This window comes from Hyaena hyaena, unplaced genomic scaffold, assembly GCF_003009895.1.
Source record: "Hyaena hyaena isolate Hyena2069 unplaced genomic scaffold, ASM300989v1 scaffold_215, whole genome shotgun sequence".
Lineage (NCBI taxonomy): Eukaryota > Metazoa > Chordata > Mammalia > Carnivora > Hyaenidae > Hyaena > Hyaena hyaena.
In genome coordinates, this window is record NW_024080846.1 from 1,029,722 (window position 1) to 1,052,538 (window position 22,817).

Here is a 22,817-nt window from a genome sequence, read left to right on the forward strand (position 1 = left end):
GCACCTCAACCCCCAAACCGCTCCTGTGTCCGCGGCCCTCGCGGCGGTGCTCAGATGCCGGGGACGCGCGCCCAGGGAGACCAGGCTGCAGGAAAGCAGCGGCAGAGCGCCGCGCCGCTGGGCCCGCTCCCCCGGCTCGGGGGCCGCGGCTGGGAACTACAAGGCCCAGCAGGCAGCAGCAGGGGGAGGAGGAGGGGGTGGGACTAGCGCGGGTGGGAGTGAGAGAGGGAGCCCTCGCGCCTCGCCGGCGCACAGCGCTCGGAGCGCTCCTGCGGGTACTGCTGCGGCGGCCTGGGCAGCGGGCGGCGGCGAGCCGGAGCCGGGACCCTGGTCCAGCCGCAGCGCGCGGCGGAGCCCGGGCTGTGCCCGGAGCTGGGCGGCAACGTCCCAACCGGACCGAGACTCTGCCTAGCGCATTGCGGCGACCTCGCCTTCCCCGGCCGCGAGCGCGCGCCGCAGCTGGGAAAGCTGCGGAGACCGAGGACTTTTCGCCGGTCCGAGGGGCGCCCCGCAGGGCGCACCGTCCTAGTGCTGCAGTCGGGCACGCCGCGGCGCCGGGAACCCCGCAGGGCGATGGAGCCGAGTCTGAGAGAAGCGTGAGGCGCCGCCGCCCGGTACCGGAGAGGGGGGCCACAGGGTCTGGAGACCCCGGGCGGCGGACGGGAGCCCTCCCCCCGCCCCGCCTCCGGGGCACCAGCTCCGGCTCCATTGTTCCCGCCCGGGCTGGAGGCGCAGAGCACCGAGCGCCACCGGGAGTCGAGCACCGGCCGCGGGGCTCTCGCGGCGCCGCCAGGACCCGAGCGGAGCCCGGGGGCGGCGGGCCGGAGCCCGGGACGCGGGCGCCCGCCCGCCCGCCCAAGCCACGGCGGACTCTCCAGAGGCGGAACCGCAGCGCCGAGTGAGGTAAGAGCCGCGGCGCCCGCAGATCCGGGGCGGGCTTGGCGTCCCGAGCGGCCCCCGGCGCTGGAGCCTCCTGGCTGCGCGCTTCCCCCGCCGCAGCCCAGGCGGGACGGGCGCCTCCCTCCACTGGTTACCCGCCCCCCTCCATCTCCCGACTCCCTTCCCAGCGCTCTGCGCCCCCCTTTTGTCTCCCCTCCCAGCTCCCCGCTCGCGTCGCCTTCTGCGCCCCCTCCCCGCGCTCGTCCCGCCGCTGCTCCTGCCGCCCAACTTTTCCGCCAACTCGCGCTGGGGACTGGCGAGGCGGCGGCGGCGGCTCCGCGGTGAGACCTGGGGGGGACAGGGCCGGGGCGAAGGCGGCGGTGGCGGCTCTCGGTTTCCTCGGACTGGAGAGGGAGGGCGGGCGGGAGTGGGCAGCGAGGTGGGGTGTGTGTGTGTGTGTGTGTGTGTGTGTGTGTGTGTTGCATTCCAGCTCATCTCTTTCGTCCACCAGTGGGGACTCACCCCAATTCAGCAGGTAGCTCTGGGTGGAACGCTAAAAACCGGAGGTATTTCGAAGTCCTTTCCCACCCCCGGGGAAGTCTGGGGTCGGAGTTGCGGGTGGGTGCTTGAGGACGAAGAGGGAAGGAAGTGGAGGCGTAGGTTAGCCTCTCCTCGAATAGGTTTTAAGGAGGTGTCGTCACCAAATGGCTGAATCGGCTGTAGCGGAGAGCGAGAAAGGAATTCCCTTTTCCAGAGGGGGTTATCTTCTACTTAGTCGATCTCAGAAAAGGTCGGAAGTTTGGGGAAGGGAGGGCGCCCAGCGGGTGATGTTAAGCCCCATTATGGGGTCGTGGGGGGGGGGAGGGGAACGTTCAGTTCCAATCTGGTTCTAGGAGGTGGGGGAAGGGATGAGGGTTTTGCCCGGTGCGGTTCACTCGTCAGCGCTGCATGTTGCTTGTCTGGCTCAGACCCTCTGCCCACCCCGCTCCCGCCTCCCGTTATGTTTGGGGTTGGGAAAAGAGGAACCCTCGTTTGCAGAGGAATTTATTGGCATTGTAGATGGAGTTCATTGAACACATATCCTATGAAGGCAGCCAGACACCTTCGCGCGGGGGTGGAGGGGGTGGTGGTGGTTGCAGCTTGCTTCTTTCTGGGCCCAGAACCTATTGGTGCACCAAAAAAATTTCCGCGGTGTCTTTTTCCCCCAACACTTTCCCCCCCATTTTCCAGATGTAGCAGCTGCATCTGGTTCCGTTTCACCCCACACCGCAGCCACATGAACATCCCTCCCCCTCCCTTTCCCCTCACCCAAATTAAAACTACGATTCTTCAGCTTGTCCTGACTGCCTCCCTCTTTAAAATTTTTTGAGACTTGGGAGATGAGAAAAGAGAGTTACTGTGGATCCCAAGTTATTTAGGATCTGATGGTGGTGGTGCGGTCTAGATTGCGCCGGAAAAGGGCGTCGTAGGAGATGGGGCCACGGTTTTAGAGGGGTGGCACTTGCGGACTGTTCTGCTGGAGGTGGCCTCTTTGGCCATGGGTTTGACCCAGAACTCGTCCTGACGGAAGTTTCTGGAACCAAAGCATTCCTTTTTCTGTCCCTTCAGTTAGAGCTGGAGCAGCCGCAGCTTCTGACCCTGTCCGCCGTCGGGTCTCTGGCCGCCCGGTGGTGGCGTCACGCGTCCCTTTTCCACCCTCCCTGGAGCGAGCCCCGGGCGCAGCTGCGGGGGGGGGGGTGTGAGGAGGGCGGGGGCCGTTGCTGCGGGGGGGGGGCTCTCCTTGTGCGTTTTAAAGGCGTTCTGTGGGCTGGAAACTAACGTGACACATTTTGCCTCTTACCGGCTACAGGGTTGAAAGCGCGGCGCCGCATTGGATTGTTGAGGGTTTTAGTTTGTGTGTGTGTTTTGTTTTTGTTTTTGTTTTTGTTTTGTAATAGCCCTTGAGGTAGGTAAGCACCTTCTGGTCCAGAGTTGCGGGAGGGTGAGGAGAGTTGGTCGCTCTCACCCTCTCTTTTCCAGTCTCTTTCAAATTGAAAACACTTCTCTGGTTTCCTCCTTTGGGCGGTAGTTTGGAGGCTGTAATGAAATCGCACTTTCTCTAGACATGGTAATTAAGGTGACTGTTTCCTCCGCAGATGTGCCCTGCCCTTTGCACCTCCGGACCAGCGCTTTTTTTGGAATACCGTCTAAACTGTAGAACCTTAGCCTTGAGACTGTTTAGTAGCAAGTGGCCATTTTCTCCTTTGGGCCAGCCTCCCGGTTTCCTCTCTGAGGCTTTAAAAGCTAAGTAGCAGGGCCCTGTGGGACGCGTCTCAGTCTAGCTAATTACCCTCAAGACTGGGACATCTCCTTTGCTTCCAGTGACCAAGGGGGAGCCATTGCCAACTGTCTGTCCTGATGGCCTGCCCCTCTAATGACTTGTTTATGAATTCCACCCCACCCCAGTTGGTTGGGAGACGCTCCAGGGCTGCCAGTGACCCCTGGAGTAGGAGCACAGGGTGTTTGGGGTCAGGAGGTTGATGGGGCCTGGCTCTAGCAGGGGTGGTTATATACTGCAAGACTGACAAGCTCCTTGAAATATCTGTTGCGTTCACTCTTAGTCATCGCCAAGTGTCAGCTCTTTAATGAGGGCCATCGGGATGGAGAGCCACTTGGACATGTGTACTTTCACTGCCGGCGTTTACTGTGCCTGTACAAATGCCCATTCTGTAGGCATTTCCACAAATGGGATTGGGGCCAGAGTGGGCACCACTTACTTTGGTTCCAAAGTAGACAGGCTTGGTGCTGCTTTTCCTTGGCCAAAGTTCCTTGAACTTAGAAAGTTCCAGTAGAAGAACAAGTGAAGCAAAAGCACAGGAAGAAGTAGAGTAGGAGGTAGGAGCATGGCAGGTGCTGTTGTCCTTCCTGTCTTGAGGAAGATTACATAGTCCATCAAGGCATCCCCACGCCTGAGCTAGCTTTATCCCTGGCGAGCTGCAGAAGGAAGGAAGAGTGCATTCAGCGTTGAGTAGACAGATTCCAACCATGGAGACCCAAGGAGCATCCCTGGGGTTTTGCTTTTAGTTGTGTGCTTCGTGTTTGGGGTGTTGACCTAAAAAAAGGCTCCTAAAATTGGGGATTTGTTCCTGCGAGTGTGGGATGTTAACAGCCAGGTTCTCAAACACACTCTTCTTGCCTCCATTTTTAAATCTCTTCCATCAAGATGGCTGTCAGGGAAGAGCTTCCTGGGAAAGTTTGAGCCTGTTGCTGCTGGAGCCAAAGAAGGTAGATAGAATTGATTCAAATATCTTGTTCTGAAAAAGCCTCATCTCTTGAGATGAGTTTAATTTCCTCTTGGGAAATTTGCCTTGCATTTGTCTTCCCAAGAGTTTTGTCAAGGGTCTGGATGCACGAGGGACTGGTGGGAGTCTAGATGTAGAGCTTTAGAGAAGATTCTGGTGTTTCCAGAGAGGATTAAATTGCAGACTTGGTCCAGCATATTTGCTTTTTCTCCTCAGCTTGCATCTACCTTAAGCAGAAATTCTCTCCTCCTACCACTCCTTGCAATTAAAGAAGTTCTATTTGGTCTTCTCTATGCCCCCAAGTAAATAGCTGTCACCTGGGTGAACAACTCCAAGAATGTGGTGAATATGGTGGTGTTCCACCAGTCCATTTTGTCTTCAAAAGCAAGGTTTCCTAGATTATGGTGGAGCAATTAGTGTTTCACTTATTATTATTACTTTTTGGTATACCTCCCTCCCGAGGACATTTGGACACCTTTTTTTTTTTTTTTTTTTTTTTTTTACAAAGACTCAAGATTTATAGGGCACCTGGGTGGCTCCGTCGGTTAAGCGTCTGACTTTGGCTCAGGTCATGATCTTGCGGTTCACAAGTACGAGCCCCGCATTGGGCTCTGTGCTGTCAGCATGGAGCCTGCTTAAGATCCTGTGTTTTCCTCTCTCTCTCTCTCTCTCTCTGCCCCGTCCTCCTTGTGCTCTCCCTCTCAAAAAATAAATTAAAAGAAAATATTTTTGAAAAACAGTATCTTCCTTGGACCAACAAAAATTTTGCAAGCTGATCTGTGTAACTTTTTTCAGGTGTCTATTAATTACTTGCCCTGGCACTTTGGGGGAGTGTGACCACTGCTGTTAAGAAGTCAGTCTTTTTCCCATCTAAAGGGATGAATGTTTCGGTGTTACTTCCTCAATTCTGAGGAATCAAAATGTTTAGAAAATGTCTCATTTGATAATATTTGAGATAGAGCTTGGCTGGCTAAAAAGGATTACTTGACTATTGCTTTTATCTGGCGCTGGCAACCTCTTTTCTTCGAGTGTCTGGGGGCACCTGGGTGACTCAGTGGGTTAAGTGTCAGACCCTTTTCAGCTCTGGTCATAATCTCACGTTTTGTGAGTTCGAGACTCGAGTCGGGCTCTACACTGGCAGTATTGAACATGCTTGAGATTCTCTCTCCCTCTCTCTCTGCCTCTTCCCTGCTCTCTCTCAAAATAAATAAACTTAAAAAAAAAAAAGATGATCTGTATCAGTTTCTTTTCAATCAGTCTTTCCTTTATTCACTTACTCATCCAATTAACAAATGTGTCAGCATCTGCTGTGCAGATCGTGGGTGCTAAGTGTATTAGCGAATGTTAGTCAGGCACAGACCCTGCTTCTTAAGGAGCTTGTGATCCCATGATACTTTCGAAATTCAGAGGAATGAGATCCTCAGCTAGAAGGCTCAAGAAAAACTTGTGAAAGAGGTAGGATTTTTTTGGTTTGTGTTTTGTTTTGTTTTTGAGATGGGATTCAGAGAATAAGAAAGCTTGACCCATTAAAAATGAAGGAAGGGCAAAGAAGAGGGCAGAGTATGAAGATCGCCTAGGCTCATGCTGTCCCATAGAAATAGAGCACGATGGGATGCCTAAGTAGCTCAGTCACTTGAGTGTCTTGACTGTAGCTCAGGTCATGATCTCACAGTTTGTGGGTTCGAGCCCCATGTCGGGCTCTGTGCTGACAGCTCAGAGCCTGGAGCCTTCTTTGGATTCTCTATTCACCCTCTCTCCGCTCCTCCCCTGCTCACACTCTGTGTCTCCCTCTCTCTCAAAAATAAATGAACATTTAAAAAAGAAGAAGAAGAAAATAAATAGAACACAAGCCGCGTATAATCTTCGATTTTCTAAGCAGCCATGTTTGAAATTCAGAAAAAACAGGTGGAAGTCACTCGTTAATTAATTGGTTGAGATTTTAATAATCTATTTAACTTAGCCCCATATATCCAAAGTGTTATCATTTGAACATGTAACCAATGTAAAAAAAAAATTGATGAGCTACTTTACCTTCTTTTTATTCACACCCAAGTTTTCAAAGTCCAGTGTGTGTTTTATTTCTAGTGTGTCCTAATTCACATTAGCCATATTCTAAGCAAGTTCTTGGCAGCTACAAGTGGCTAGTGGCCATTGCATGCGATACCTAGGTCTAGAGGATAGGGTTTGAAGATGGATAGTCAGAAATGCCTTTGTAAAGATAGGAAGTTTGTTTCCTCCTGTCATCAGTCACCAAAGTTTCCTGAGAGTGCTGGCCAGGAGTTACTCAAAGCACAGCGTCTATAATTCCTTACATGGATTCGTACTTAGGAGAAGACACGCACTGTCACCCAAGCTGCCTATATGAACCTCTTAACCATCTCTGACAGAGGCTGGGCAAATACCCCCTCCAACAAGTGGGAAAATGCAGAGGTTGTGTTCCCCCCTCCAGTCCCCAGTTGGGGACCTCCATGCCCAGGTGGAGGGGGGCTTCAGGTCCCTGGAGACTTGACTGGTATGGGAGAGGCTGAGGGCGGAGCCAGCCGCAGGCTCTCTGAAGATGCTCCCGAGTACACCTGCAAGGCTGCAGGTCACATCTGTCCAGCAGTGAAGGAAGGGGAGTGTCTCTCGGGGATTTTAAGAATTCATCAGTTACTAGAAGGAGAGCAAGGTGTGGTGAAGGAGGAGGGGACAGTTCACCAGGGTCCCAGACAGTATGTGGATTGGTGGTTTGGGTCACTGTGTTTTCTGTAGGTTTGTGGAATGGGGTGTCTGCCCTCAACCTCATTCCAGGGGTTGGTGCTACAAGGCTGGATCTTCTTGACGTTCTTTGTTTCATAGATGGAACTTGAGGCCCTGAGAGGAGCACCTTTTGGGGGAGGGGATAAGCTGGAAAGAAGCAGCCAGAAGAGTTTGGCATACACTGATAGCAGAGTTGAGCGCAGCCAGCCCTCACCTGTGAGGACGTGGGGAAGCTTTTCCGGGGACAGAGTGGCTGAGTGGTGGTGGCAGCCGCCTGTCTGCTACACTGAAAACGAGCTTAAATCGTCTCAGCATAATACCACCCTTTCCACTGGATACTGAAAATTCATTCATTACTCTGGCGGTTCCATTACTTGGATTCTTAGCCGCGGGTACCTTTCTGGATGACGGGCCTGTATAATTGGTTTGGTGTATCTCTGGGGCATAACGAGATGTGGAATGTGGTTTACAGATGTCCGGTAGCAAGCATCACTTCTGTCCCAGGCCAGGGACCGTGCCCCATCCTAGGTCCTAGACGGTGATCTCCCTCCAAGAGTCTTGTCTCAAGCAAAGGCATTGAGGTGCTCCCAGCTCAGAGTTACCTCGGGTCATTCCATGTCTGCTTGGTTTCTTTATGGCACAGGGATGTTCTTTGGAGAAAATGGGCTTGTGCCAGACAGAGAAGATCTGCTCACCCCTGTTTGTCCCCTTGGGTCCTGTCCTTTAGCATCGAAAACGGGTGATGAGAGTCCTGGTGCTTTGGCCTATCAGCTGCGAGGCTGAGGTCAAAGTACTCGGCCTCTCGGAGTCTCAGTTTCCCCATTGCTTAAAGGGGAATAGTAATTCCTACCCTCTTTAGAGTGAGGAAGGTTAGAATGAGGAAGAAATGAAGTTTCATAATATAAATTTTGCTTAGCACATGCTTCATACATAGTAGGTGTTCAATAAATATCCTGATCTGTCTCTTGAAGTCCCTTTCCTAAATTTAGAACATTGAAAGAGAAATGTTTATTTATTTAGTGATTTGAAGTTATCAAACTTTGGTAAAGCCCTGGGAGGAAGCTAGTGGTAGTACATGCCTCCTCCCGTTAGCAAGCGCCTGTGAACGTAGCCAAGAATCTGGGGGGGCTTTCTGCCAACTGGGACTGACTCACTCGTGGGGACTGACTCACTCATGAGGGGCCCCGTCTGGTTCCGAGGAGGCAGGGCTGAAGCACCACATTAGGGCATGTTCCGGGGAAGTGGATTCTCCAGATAACTTGGAAGGTTCCTTGGAGCATTTAGGACAGAAGCAACCTGCAATATGAAGATGTCACCCCACTCCAGCCCAGTCGGGGCCCAGAAAGTCTTATGAGTTGGTAAATGCTTAGCAGCAGCAGCAACAATCCTGTCCCTTAAGACTCGCAGTGGTATTTAAATTTTTACCAGTCCAAACCTGAACAGGGTAAAGGGCTGCAGTCTGTGCTTTTTTGAGTGGGTCCCGGCAAGGACCTTTGTATTCTTCAGCATGACCATTTTTGTCCCTACTTGTGGATTCATTTCTGCCAGACATCAGCTGTCCCCTTGCAGCGTAGGGGAGGAGCATTGAGTCCACCTCATGGTTCTGTGCTCTGAGGTCCTTTATATGTCGGTGAGAGCTGTGTTCTGTACGGGAACTTCATAGAACCAGAGACCCTGTGTTGCGGCGTGTGGTGTTGGAGACCAAAAGAAAGAACCCAGGAGATCACTTATTTCCGCTTCCTGGTTGCACGGGCCCAGACAAGGTCCGTGTCGTACTGGTTTCCCAGTCTTTGGTTTGTTCCAGAATTCTTCACCTCCTGTAGCCCTCACCGAAGGGCTGGTTGGCCCTGGAGGAAATGCAGTGTGTACCCGGGAGAGGCACGAGCACACGCGAGCTCCTGCAGCCCCACCACACTCTGCGGGGCCCTTGCCTGGGAAGGGGTGGGACTCTGGGATTTTCACCAGGCTCTTGGCTTTCCCGGCACAAATGATCTTGGGGCTTTTGCCTCGGAGGACTTCACGACAGTTTTCCCAGTGAGGCTTGCGTGTAGCCCACACTCAGGAAGTAGTCGGAGAGCTGAATTAAAGCACTGTTTTGTCTAATTAAGGCCTATAACCTCAAATTCAGTGTTGGGGCAGGGCCACAGTTCCCTCCTTGGTGCCTTAAAAAGTAAGTTATTGCGTTAAGCACCCTTCTGGACCGGGTGACTGTGCTACATGCTTGAACTTCTTTTTCTCCTTATCTTACCCTTCCCATGCAGACGCTCCTAACTTTTTGGTTTATTTCTTTCCCTAGAGTCAGCTTGCAAAGGAGGATCAAGCTCGAGACAGAGTCTCCATGGAGGTGTGGAGCCTGGTCACCAACCTCTAACTGCAGAACTGGGATGTGGAGCTGGAAGTACCTCCTCTTCTGGGCTGTGCTGGTCACAGCCACGCTCTGCACCGCCAGGCCAGCCCCGACCTTGTCTGAACAAGGTAAGGCATGGGCTGAGGGGTCAGCCTGCACTCCTGGGCCTCGGAGAGCTGACAGGCTAGGAAGGACAGAGGTGATGTGGTTGACTGGGAAGGCTGCACCCAGGGGGAGCAGAGGGCTCCTTTTTGTAGGAGAGGCTTCCAAAATACTTGGGCTGGTTTGTGCCTGAGTATAAACACACCCGGCTTCAGCAGAGGTTGGGGTCACAAAGGCTGGTGACATCCCTTTGCCGGAGGTTACCTGCTTAGGGAAGGTTTATGCTTTTCTCTTCCTGAGAAAGAACTTCTGACTGGGATCTGAGAGCTGGCTCCCCAGCCTACATGATGTATAAAATGGGGGCACAAGTGACCTATGAGTTTGTTTGTTTAGAATTGGATCAGGGGATGCTGAGGGGTGTGGGAGCTTGATAAAGCCTCTGGCTACTGGAAAATTGTTCCAAAGACCCATCTTCTTTGAGGGCTGGCAGTCATGGTCATGTGCCTGCCATTTTGCTATCCTTGACCACGTTTGACAGGCTCTGGTCAGAGGCCTGCTGAGTGGTTTGCTTTGGATGTGCACCACTGGAGGGATTTCAGAGAGATGGGGAACCAGCAATATGGTGCATGGACGCTGGTGGAGATCTATAGTTTGTTACAAATTCAGACATTATTAGTAACGGGAAGGACTTGCTCATGGAATTTACTATAATTGTGAAAATACTTCATGGAGATTACAGGTATAACACACCTAGTGACTTTCAGGAGCCTGTGAGAACCTGTGTAAGAACTTATTGCTGCCAAAGGGTAGTGTGGCTTGTGACTCAGTGGCTGATCACATAAATACAGAAGGTTGACAGGCAGTAGGTGAGAGGCTCAGGTGTGCACAAGAGGTAGTGGCTGAGTTTAAAGGACCATCAGTCTCAACTGTCCAGACTCACTGAATGATAAATCACGAGTGAAAATATTTATCCCCTCACACGGTGATAGAGAAGGGCACTTGAGACTTTCTGGAAGGTGTGCTTGGGTGGACCAGGCAGATTACTGTTGCATTCGGTAACAGAACTGAATGTAAGACTTGATCTAGAACATGCCAGAGACCCAAAGTGGGAGAGATCATCTTTGCCCACAGGGAGTTTATTATCAGGGAGACAAGTGCACAGGTAACTAAATACAGGGCAGACCGTGTTTTATCCAAACAGTGGAGTCCTAACAATGCAATGGGAATGCAGAGGAAGATGAGAGCAGAGAGCATCTGAGATGGGTCTAGAGGGATGGGTAGGGGCTTGGTGGATGACAGCTAAGGGGGTTGGTTTGGAAGAGGGGAATGGAGGGCATTCCTGGTGGAATGGCATAAGTGAGGGTACTGAGGCAGGATGTATAAGGTGGAAACAGAATGACTTGCCTGGTGACTAGGTAATTGTGGGAAATAATACCTGGAAAAATGGGATTGCGATAGCATACGGAAGGCCTTAATACCCTGCTAAGGAAACTATGCTTAAATGGGTAGATACCGGGAGTAAATGGGAAGATATTAGGAATCTCAAAAAGTTCTGAGCAGGTAGTGATGTGCTCCAGCTTTCAGAAAATTAACCTGGCAGTTGAATTTGGATAGATGGGAGGAAGAAGTCTGTGTTTGAATGCTGCTCCGCCATTTAATATCTGCATTACTTGCTTTGACAAATTACTCAAGCACACTCAGCCTTAGTTTGCTCATCTTTAAAATGGGGACAGTAATAAAGCACTAAGAATGAGGTACCCAGATAAGGCACCTACAGGTAAAGTTTTGGTAGTTATTACTGCCCTACCACAGTTGCCAGATAGACGAGTTAGATGTTTGTTTTGAATGTCTAGCTTGAGGAAGGAACCAGGGTGGGGGGGGCGGGGGTGTGAGATTGTAAAGGAAGGAAAAACCGGCAGACACTATAGAAATAGAATCTGTGGGTTTCAGTAGGTTAGCTGTCAACTGAGTGATTACAGAGACAGAATGAAAGACTGAAAAGAGTGAGTTTGTGAGGAGCAGAGATTTGGGTCAGCCACAGTGTAGACGGCAATAAGGGAGACCAAAAAGCAAGGAGGGCTTGGATGAGGTTTGAGAATATGAATTTACGATGGGCCCTAAAGTACTTTTTTTTTTTTTTAAACTTTCTCTAACTCTCTTTTGCTCCTGAGAAATGGAGAGTGGAGTAAGTGAATGGTATGGATCCCGAGGACTTTTGGGCTGGGGTGGGTATGGAGAGGTTCACTGAACACTGGTTGTGGATCCTGAGAAAGGAAGCCAGGCAGTGATGGAGGGTAGAGCCAGGGACTGAAGGTCTTGATGAGGAGGAAACACAGGCCAGGAACAGGAGGGAGGGAAGGCGGAGGGGCCTATAAGGAGGGCTCTGCAACAGTGAAGGCTGACCTCAGACTGCCATTTAAAAAAAATCAACTTAACTGAGGTATAATTTACATTCTGAAAAATAACATCAATTTTTTATATTTTTTTTAAATTAAAAACATTTTTTAAATTTATTTCTGAGAGAGAGAGAGACAGACAGCGTGAGCAGGGGAGGGCCAGAGAGGGAGGGAGACACAGAATCTGAAGCAGGCTCCAGGCTCTGAGCTAGCTGTCAGCACAGATCCCGATGTGGGGCTCAAACCCACAAACCATGAGATCATGACCAGAGCCAAAGTTGGATGCTTAACCGACTGAGCCACCCAGGCACCCCTTATATAATTTATTTTGAGAGAGAGCACAAGCAGGGGAGGGGCAGAGAGAGAGAGAGAGAAGGAGAGAAAGAAGCCCAGCAGGCTCTGCACTCACTATCAGCACGTAGCCCCACTCGGGTCTCAAACCTACAAACCATAAGATCATGATCTGAGCCGAAATCAAAAGTTGGACGCTTAACCGACTGAGCCACCCAAGTGTCTAATATACCAGCTGTTAAGGGTACAGTTCAGTTTGTTTTGATAAATACAACATCCCATGTAACTACTACTCCAGTCAAGGTAGGGAACCTTTTCATCACCTCCAGAACTTCCTGCTGGCTCCTTTGCAGTCAGTCCCCTGTGCAGCACTGACCCCAGCAACTGCGGACATCTACTTTCTGTCACTGTTTTGCCTCTTCTAGAATTTCATATAATTGCATTATGTGGTGACTGTGTAGCCATTCCCCTGTTGATGGCCATTTGGGTTAGCAGGTTTGGTTATTATTAATAAAACTCCTATGAACATCTGTGTGTAAGTCTTGTGTGAGCATAAGGTTTGCTCGATTGCCTTGGTTTTGATTTTGGCACCACTTCTTACTGTTAACTCTTGGGAAGGTTCCTGTGTGTGGAACTTCTATAAAATATAATGATAATGAACATCTGTTCCCAAGATCAAATAAGAACGTACGCAGAGCTCTTAGTACAGTGCCTGCCACATGGTCAGTGAGCAATAGATGACAGCAGTGGGTACTTTTTCCTGTGACCCCACAGAAGACACCACATGGTGAGGGGCTTGCTGTTCCCTGGGTGGTGTGGAATGCCTTACAACACAGACGTGGAAGTCCACTGGACTCCGGGGACAGTCCCAGATTCCTGTTTGGTTAAGTCCCCCTGTGGGTGCACTGTGGCTCTTTCACAGAGCTGACCCTCCTGAGCTTTGGGGTAGCAAAGCATGTGCCCCCACAGACTTCAGAGAACTGCGGGGAGGTCATTAGGGAAAATCTGTCTCTGCACTTTGTAAACCATAAGGTACCCCACACAGGTAAAGTATCACTGTATAGTCTTGGCCCTGCTGATTATTAAATAATAATGCTGCCATTGTGCTCAGAAAAGACTATAATCTGTGTATAAAGGGTTTGCCCAAAAGTTTCAACCCCAAACTCTGCTCCCACGGAGAGCTTTTCCCCTTCAGAAGGGCCTTGCTGTAAGTGTGTGTGTGTGTGTGTGTGTGTGTGTGTGTGTGTGTGTGTGTTGGGAGCACCTCCCCCAGTCCGCAAATGGTCCTGAGGGAGTGGGGAGGGCCTGGAGTTTCTGGCTGTCCTTGGAAAGTTGATTTAATAAGGGTTCCAGGAAAACCAGCCTCCCTCAGTCCCTCCCTCTCCTTTCCTTTCTCTAGTTTGGGATCGTAAAGAAGCTAAGCTTGTTTCAGAGCAGGCCTTGAGGAAGGAGGGAGAGGGAGTTGTGTGGAAAGACTGAACCTGGGTCATGAGCGGAGGGGCAGAAATGCGCCTTTAAAAAGATAAGTACTGGCTTGAAAGACATTTTGAGCTTGAGGAGGGTTGTGTCTGTGTATTTTCCTCTCCTGTAGAATAAGACTTGGAAAAGCAAGCGGGTGAATCCAAAACTGCTTGCAAGGCTACTTCTTGCAGCTGGGGCTGGGGGTCCTGCCCCCTTTCCAGCAGGAACGTGGGTTAAACACCCGGGGGCCCGTGGTCAAGGGGACAGCGTGAGACTTGCAGTCTCAAAATACTTGCCTACATACTCAGAAACCTGCAACTAATAAGCGATTTAATGGGCTAGAGTTTTCCTGCTCCTCCCACCTACCCAGATTTGAAGGAGTCTGGTGGTGGCCGGTTGAAGGGGGAGAGGTTACCCTTAATGGAAAAGCCGCACGTTTCCATTTCTGGCTACAAGCCCCCTCGATGCCGGGCGCCACAAAGCAAGGCTTTGTCTTTGTGTTCCACGAAACCTGCACCCGTGGCGGGGGGAGGCGACAAGCAGTACCAGAGACATTGCCCCAGCTTCAGGTGGGAGGGCCCTGGCCACCCCTGGCAACCCGCCAAGGGGTCCCACGGCTGTCTTTGGCCCCAAGGGGTATGCAGTTCAGCCTGGCTGCAGGAGGAGCTGCAAATAGGTACCAGAAGGCATCCCACTGCCTGCATCAGACAGGCCGCAGCTGATTGGTGTGGCCGGGGGAACCAGTGTCCCTCTGGACCCAGGAGTGCCCCTCTGCCCCATCTGCCCCCAACATCGTTTCTTCTTGTCTACTTTGAATGCATACTGGGTGTTCAGGAGGAGTTTCTTCCCCCCTCGGCCAGAAGGTGAGTGGAATTACACGGAGCAGAAGGCAACGTTGGGTGACCCACTTGAGAACAAGGGTGCAGGATTTAGGTCGGTAGAAATCTGTAGGGTGCTTACCTACCGGGTTTCCCCAGAGGATCCACTCTGTCCCACATCCTTTTCCCCAGAGAGTAGAGGCCCAAGTGCCTCTGAAAGGGCGTGTTTGCTAGTGTTCCCAGAGCTGAGCTGAGCAGGGTGGGGGTAGGGAGACCCGGGGCTCAGCCTGTGAGAGAATGTGAAGGAGGAGCACTCACGTGTCCTGCTTGACCACGCTGGGCAAGTGCAGCAAAGCCACTCCAGGGCTGTGTTCTTGGCTCTGGCTTCTGCATTGCTACACTATTAGCTTCACTGATTTTCCACTCTGGCTTTGCCAGCCAGCTCCCCGAAGTCAGGGAGGAGGAATTTCTCAGGGAAGAACAAATGGCTGTCCAGAGCCCTTGCTGCGGGTGGGGGAGGGGAGGGGAGGGAGCCCAAACAAAGGATCAGCGTGGGATTTTGTCACCTGGTTTGTGTGACTACCTGGAGTCCAGGGTGGGCAGGAATTGCAGGGAAAGTGCCAAGGATTCCTTTGGACGCTGTGGCCCTAGCATGGAGGTGGGTCAGGAGGGCTCGGCCGGGGTGCTTGCTCCTGGTCAGGCAGAAGCAGTGAGTGATGGCTTGTGTCTGGGGCAGTGATGGATGGCCCTGGGAGAAGTGAGTTCTGGGGCGTCATTATCCAGGAGGGCCACGTCCGGGGTCAGAGAGCCTGACCAGCAGCTGCGCCCTGTTTTCACAACGCCTGGCTCCTCTGGGGCCGCTGGGAGCTCCAGCTCACCCTGTAGACACCACCTTTGCCTCTTCTTTCCTTCCCCGAAGCCTGGAAACGAGACAAGTGTCTCCCTACTGACCGGGGAAAGTCCAGCTGCTCTGGCGCTCCCGGTCTCCCGAGTTCAGCTGCCCAGGCCTCCCTTTCATTCTGGAAAGATGGCTCATTTACAGACTTACTGCTAGCATGCTCTTCTCTCTGCCCGCCCACCCACCCTACACCCTCCCCTTAGGCCCCAAGTGATTTAGCTGAAAGTTAAGTGCTCTACCCGGGCTCTTAAGAACCTGGAGTAAATCCCAAACTGTTTCCTCTCCAGAGAGGCCTCTGGAGTCCAGACTGCTCCTGACCGAAGATATTTGCTCTGACTTCAGGCTGGTGACAGCCAACTAGGGGAGATAATTGCCTGAAGCCCACATGGTGGGCTTGTTGCCGCTTTTTAAAAGATTTTTTTTATTATTTATTTTTTGTGAGAGAGAGTACAAGCAGGGGAAAGGCAGAGTGCAGGAGACACAGAATGAGAAGCAAGCTCCGGGCTCTGAGCTGTTAGCACAGAGCCGGACGTGGGGTTTGAACCCACGAACCTTGAGCTGAGGTCGGACGCTTAACCAGCTGAGCCACCCAGGCGCCCCTAGGCTTGTTGCCTCCTAATGGTAGCTTCTGTCTCAGAGTTACTCTTTCCTGGATGTCAGTTCACTTGGACTCTCACCTTTCTCCTTGCCAGATGAGGTGCCCACTGCTTTCATTTAAAGGCTTTGGCCCTTTGTGAACTGGGCAGGGCTGGGGTGAGGCGTCTGTCCAGTTAGTCCCAAGCACTGAGAAAGACGGGATCTGGCAGAGGTTGAAATTCAGTCCTCCTTCCTTATCCCACACACTGTGGCGTGGCAGAGCCTCCTGGGATGGGTTGTGTAAAAGGAGCTGAATGGTGGGGCAGCCGGCACTGCCATTGGAACGACTGCGGCTGCATTTCCCTGGCATTGCATGTGTAGGCTCCTGGAGCCTCAAGTGGGTGAGAGGGTCAGGGAGTTCAGGGAAGATGGGCCTCAGTGGCTGCGAGCTTGGGCAGGGAGAGAGGTTAAAATCCACCAACACTGAACTTTCAAATATTTAATCAACAGAGAAAGTTGAGTTTAGAGTTTAGCCCTTCCTAAATTTTCTCTAGGATTGAAAACTAGCCTCTGGCTAATGGTCCCTTCATTCATTCATTCATTCATTCATTCATTCACAGACTTCTCCCTCCCTTTCTTTCCTTTTTTTCCTTCTTTCTACTTCCTTCCTTCCATCCATCCATCCATCCATCCATCCATCCATTTTACCAAACAAGACTCTTCCTTTTTCCTTCTTTTATACAAGGTATTTATTCATACATAACTGCAGTTTATCCTGGTCCCTCAGCAGGAAATGTTCTCTATCTTTTTCTCCTTTCACTTTTTGTAATTCCTACTCTTAGCTGTGGGTTTATCTTGAGTTTAGCCTAAGGCATAGCCTGAGGGCCACTTCCTTCTTGAAGCCTTCCTCTCATCTCCAAATTAGTCACTTCTTTTATCCCCCTTTCTGTTTAACTTTCAATTTGGCACTTTGCCTTAATGTTTTATGGAGCTTTTTTTTTTTTTTTTTTTTTAGGTTTTATTTATTTTGAGAGAGAGATAAAGCATAAGTGGGGGAGCGCAGAGAGAGAGAGGGAGACAGAATCCCAAGCAGGCTCCACACTGTCAGCCTAGAACCCAACGCAGGGCTCAAACTCATGAATTCATGAACTCTCATGAGATCATGACCTGAGCTGAAATCAAGAGTCAGACCCTTAAACTGACTGAGCCACCCAGGCGCCCTGGAGTTTTTTTAACATACGGTTTGTTTCTTCCTCTAGAGCAAAGTTCTGAGCAGTCAGAAAGAATATTTTCATTGCTCTTTTAAAACATAGCTATTTGATGTGTCATCAAGGTTCACCATAGGAAATTTAGAAAATACAGACTTGTAAAGAGAAAAAGAAAAACTATTCCCATCATCTAAAAAATACTCAATGTTAACTGTGAATCTGGTTCTTTAGACTATTTTTCATGCATCTATACAAATATGACTTTTCAAATATGAAATTTATATTGGTATATACTGGTTTTTAACTTAAACACATAGTTTTGTTTTTGTTTTTTAAGTAAACTCTGTGCCCATTGTGGGGCTTGAACTCAGGATCCTGAGATCGAGAGCCACCTACATGCTCTACTCACTGAACCAGCCAGCCTCCCCAAACATGTAGTATTTACTGCCATGCAAAGAAAATTGTTTCATTGTGCTTAATAACCACAACAGCATTCCACTGTGTGAGTGTGCAAAATGTATTTATTTACCCAGTCCTCTACTGTTGGGCAGTTAGGCTATTTTCAATAGTTTGAACATACTTTTACAAATAAAATTTGTCCATGTTTCCAAGGATATTTACATTCTACAAGTCTGGATTACATACTGACAAATTGCTGCAGAAAGGTTAAGCCAGTAAAGCTCTTTTTTCTTTTCTTTTTTTTTAATGTTTTATTTATTTTTTGAGAGAGAGAGAGAGAGCATGAGCAGGGGAGGGTCAGAGAGAGAGGGAGCCACAGAATCTGAAGACAGGTTCCAGGCTCTGAGCTAGCTGTCAGCACAGAGCCTGATGTGGGGCTCAAACCCACGAATCATGAGATCATGACCTGAGCTGAAGTCAGACGGTCAACCGACTGAGCCACCCAGGTGCCCCAAAGCTCTTTTAAAATAATAATTAGTAAACATATTATTTGTTGCACTTTCGCACTATATGCTTTACATTTTTATGTCTTTACACTGATCCCATGGCCAAAGGTTTTATTCTCATAGTCAGATGGGGAAACTGAGATCCAAGGAGTTAAGTAACTTATCTGGGGTTGTAGTTCCTGAGAAGTGGAACTGAGATTCAGACTCAGGTCGGTCTGACTTGAGTGGTTTTTTCCCAGTGTGTTACACTATGCCCCTGTGTCAGATTGGGCTCCCTCCCAGAATTCAAGCAGACCAACATTTGAATGTAAACATTTGAATGTGCTGGGTCAGCCCTTCTTTATGCCACAGGAATCGGGCTCCACCTCCCTTTCTGGGTAGGTGTGCAATTGGGGGACGGGCAGCTGGAGATGCTTGCCTTGTGCCATTTTGTGTGTGACATTCTGCTCTCTACTCAGAGGTCATGTTTGGGTCATAGGTCTGTGAACTGCCCTCATGGAAGGGGTTCCTAGTCTAGAATAATCAATAGAACAAAAACTCCACGGAGGCTGCTGTTTCCACTGTAGCAGAGTCTTTCTACTTGGAAAAGGTCTAGGATCAAAGGTCCCCAAAGTGTCAGATGCCACACCTGAGTTTTCTTCGTAGGTCACACTTATTCTAGAATGTGGTGGTGTTGCCCAGACATACAAACCACCTTCTAAAATGGTGGTGGTCCAGCAGTGCCTGCTGGATGGAAATAAACATGTCAGAAAGCCTCAGTGAAGCTGAAGCGTTAGCATTGTTTTGAGGCCACCAGTGTGTTTATTTGTAAGACATGAAGAAATACAGCCTGGATGGTTCAGTCGGTTAAGCATCTGACTCTTGATTCCAGCTCGGGTCATCATCTCACAGTTCGTGAGTTCAAGCCCCACGTCAGGCTCCTCACTGACAGTGCAGAGCCTGGTTGGAATTCTTGCTCCTCTCTATGCCCTCCTTCTTCTCTCTCTCTCTCTCAAAATAAGTAAATAAACTTTTTTAAAAAAGACATGAAGAAATACAAAAAAAGGGGGATGGGGAATCCTGAAACTGTTGGTTATCTTAGTGCTTACATTCAACACTTTAATATTTGAAACAAAAATATATGTTATAATGTAGTTGGGCTAGTCACAAAATAATTATAGGATTTTAGAAATCTATATTAATTTGTGGTATACTGTCTGAAGTGTGCCCCCAGGAATAGGACATAGATTCATTAAAAGTTATTTGGTAAATATTTTCTTCCAATTCTGTTGGTAACTATCTGTCTAACCTTTTGGGGGAAAAACACCAAAAGTTTCAGAGGCCTCTGTTGAATGAGAGGCCTAGGACAAATGCCTTACCTGCCCCTAGCCTCACAGTGGATCAGGCCCAGCCCTGGTCCGTGTTTTGGGGTTTTTTGTTGTTGTTGTTGTTGTTTGTCTTTTTTTTTTTTAAATATATTTTGAGAGAGAGGGAGAGAGTAGGAGAGGGGCAGAGAAAGAAGGAGAGGGCAAGAGAATCCCAAGCAGGCTCCAAGCTGTCAGTGCAGAGCCCAACAAGGGGCTGTGAGATCATGAGCCGAAATCCAGAGTCAGATGCTGAACCCATTTAACCCCTTAAACAACTGAGCCACCCAGGCACCCCCTGGCCAGTGTTATTCTTACCAGACATATACAGATATAGTAAATGACTCATTTAAGAAGTGTCATCAAAAAACTGCATCAAGTAAGGACATAAAACCCAGGTTATGGGGACATCTGCAACCATAAGAGAGGGTCCTTCCCTAAAGTGAAGGGACAAATTGACCATCATTTGTGGGCTGTGACCTGTGTGTGTACACATACATCATGAAGGCAGAGGTTTTGTTTTGTCTTTTCGTTCACTTCGGCATCTTAGAACAAATGAATACATGTGTGAACACACAGGTAAGGAACCACCCATTTCCTTTGTTTAAAAGATAACTTAAAATTTTCAGTTTTGAAAAAGGAGATGGTGAAGGGCACCTGGGTGGCTCAGTTGGTTAAGCATTCGACTTCGGCTCAGGTTATGATCTTGTGGTTTGTGAGTTTGAGCCCTACATGGGCTCTGTGCTGACAGCTCAGAGCCTGGAGCCTGCTTGGTATCTGTGTCTCCCCCTCTCTCTCTGCCTCTCCCCCACTCACACGCTCTGTCTCGAAAATAAACATTTTTTTTAAAGTTTAAAAAAAAAAAAGGAGACAGTGGGAATTAAATCCTTTCCAGCAGGAAGATAAGGAAACTATGTGAGGAGTTATTGCTGCCGCATCTGAAGCTCTTCACATCATCTCACATAGCGATTCTTGGGTATTTGAGGCATGGCATCACCTGGTGGCCATGCTTTGTTCCCACAGCTCTTGATTTTGAAGCAGGGCCCAAGGTTGGTAGTTTTAACAAGTTCCCTGCCCGTACGGGAGAATTTGAGAATCTCTGATGTCAGTTAATTTCTCAAAAAAAAAATCTATAAGGTAGATAGATGTTGTTTCCACGTCACAGTTCAGGCAACTGACCCAGAGAGGTCAAACAAACACAGCTCTCAGAGATTAAATAGCCAGTAAGTGGTGGGGTTGAGGCTGGAGTCTGGCTGGTATCAATGCCTCCAGCCCTAACTCCTGTACTGGAAAAGATGAGAGGGAGGAAGATGGAATATCAGAGAGGCTGGAAAAAGAAAGATTAAGATCAGCAGGAGGCAGTGGGAAAGGTGGAAGAAGGGTGAGTCAGTTTGCCTGGGGTGTTGGGGAGGCAGGGGGTAGGTTGGTCTGAAACCTTTCCTAGGAAGGAGATTCTCTTCCCTCTTTCTCTGATGCCCAGGGCTTTAAGTCAATTATCCCTGTCTTTGGAATGCTGATCTGCTCTCCAGCCTGTTAGAAGGGTCCTTTTGCATTCAGAAATCTCTGCTCCTTCATTGTCAAACTTTAGAGCTTATTTTTGGAATTAAAGTTTATTTTCCCTAGGTTTTGGGAATTTGCTCTTGAACCTAATAGAGTCAGCCTTAACTAACTACTGAATGAAGTTCTTCCAGTGACATTCAAAACTTTTACCGATGTCATTTGAGCAGGAAGACTATATACATGCCTGAAGGGTGCACTTGGAAGTGGCATTTATTTTATAATGTTAGCCCTTCACTACCCTCAGTGCTTCCGCTCCATTTTTAAAATTTATTTGCCTAGCTAGTTCTCATGGGATAATATATCATGAATCAAAAAAGACAGAGAAATAAATCCTTCTAGAATAGTTGGGCTCCCAGTTTTCTTCCAGTCACCGTCTCTTAGCTATTCTGTGTCCTCCATTCTAAGGTTTCTTCTAGTGAGAACATGGGTCAGAGATAAGCCATGAAGATGAGCATTTATTGAAGGTGCTGGTGGCTGGAGATCTGGGCCCAAAACAGAATCCACCCATCCATCCATCTTCCCTCCCTTCTTTAGGGTGAGCAGGGGAGAGAGAGAGAGAGAGAGAGGGAGAGAGAGAGCGCAGATCTTAAGCACACTCAGTGAGGAGCCCAGTGTGGGGCTGGATCCCATGACGTTGGGATCATGACCTGAGCTGAAATCAGGAGTTGGAAGCTCAATCAACTGAGCCATCCCTCGCACCCCCAGAATCCTCTCTTCTTGTGGCAAATTAACTTGCAGTCTCTTGCTTTCCCTCACACCAGAGGGAGCTCTGTGCTCATGGGAGCAGGAGGGGTAGCCATGAGTGGGGCTCCCTTCTTAAGGCCCAGTTGAAAATTAGAAAGTTGGAGCCAGAGGGGACCCAGAGCTTGTCAGGTCTGTCAGCCTTCCCATTTCACAGGTGAGGAATCTGAGGCCCAAGGGAAGAGATGACTTGCCCAGGGTCACACAGTTAGCCGTAGGGTCAGTTGTCTGAGTGATTTCCACTCAGATGTTCTTTACACTCTACCCAGCCAGTTACACCTGTGCTTCAAGCAGGGTTTGGGACTGAGTGGTTTTCACAAGGGTTCAGACTAGGCTCTCATCCCTTAGGACATCTGGGATGTTGGCATTGCCCAGAGTAAGTTCTCTCTCCCCCTGGATTGTCATTGTTCAAGATCCTCTTGATTGAGCAAAGGAGCCCCCAGTGTAGATTTTGGTCCCTAACCCTCCCCTAACCAAGCCCCTGGTCCTCTTCCTTCCACCTGCTCACTACCTGACCGCCATACCATCTCAGGTAGAGAAATCCCTGAACCGTGTTCTTTTCATTTTTTTTTTCTAAAATTTTTTAACGTTTTGTTTATTTTTGAGACAGAGACAGCATGAGTGGGATAGGAATAGAGAGAGAGACACGCACACAGAATCTGATGCAGGCTCCAGGCTCTGAGCTGTCAGCACAGAGCCCGATGCAGGGCCCGAACCCATGAATCGTTAAATCATGACCTGAGCCAAAGTGGGACGCCCAACCGACTGAGCCAGCCAGGCTCCCCTCTTTTAATTTCTTAAAACAAAGAGCACTTACTGCTCAACTTTCATGGTGTGTGTGAAAGAGAAGAATGAACACGTAGTATGTGAACATATCCCCCTGAGTCCTCAGTGTCCTGCAAATCTGTGGAACAGACCAGTGGTCCCAGATTTTTACTTTTCGTGGGCCAGTAAAAATTCCTCCCAGTTTTTCAGAACCTATGTAAGGTTAACAACTTTTTTTGCCACTTAAGAACATTTTTAAAAAATTTCTTTTAATGCTTATTTATTTTTGAGAGAGAGCAAAGTGTAAGCAGAGGAGGGACAGAGAGAGAGGGAGACACAGAATCCGAAAACAGGCTCCAGGCTCTGAGCTGTCAGCGCAGAGCTGAAGTAGGCTCGAGAACCGTAAGATCATGACCTAAACCAAAGCCAGATCCTTAACCAACTGAGCCACCCAGGCGCCCCATGTAAGAACACTTTAAAAGCCAACACAGTTCACTACCATTACTT

At 49.4% G+C, this 22,817-nt stretch overlaps 1 protein-coding gene across 7 annotated transcripts in view; it reads left to right on the plus strand.

Annotated features, from left to right (window-relative positions):
* The first annotated feature begins 633 nt into the window (after nucleotides 1–633).
* FGFR1 (fibroblast growth factor receptor 1) overlaps nucleotides 634–22,817 on the plus strand; it is a 50,473-nt gene continuing 28,289 nt past the window's right edge. For 5 of the 7 annotated variants that reach the window (XM_039242527.1, XM_039242528.1, XM_039242531.1 and 2 more), the window contains exon 1: nucleotides 9,203–9,374. In XM_039242527.1, coding sequence (XP_039098458.1) covers nucleotides 9,284–9,374 — 91 coding nt within the window. In that variant the 5' untranslated portion in view covers nucleotides 9,203–9,283. Of the gene's footprint in view, nucleotides 904–9,195; nucleotides 9,375–22,817 lie in introns of those variants that run through there. The other 2 variants (XM_039242529.1, XM_039242530.1) reach the window with 1 other exon arrangement.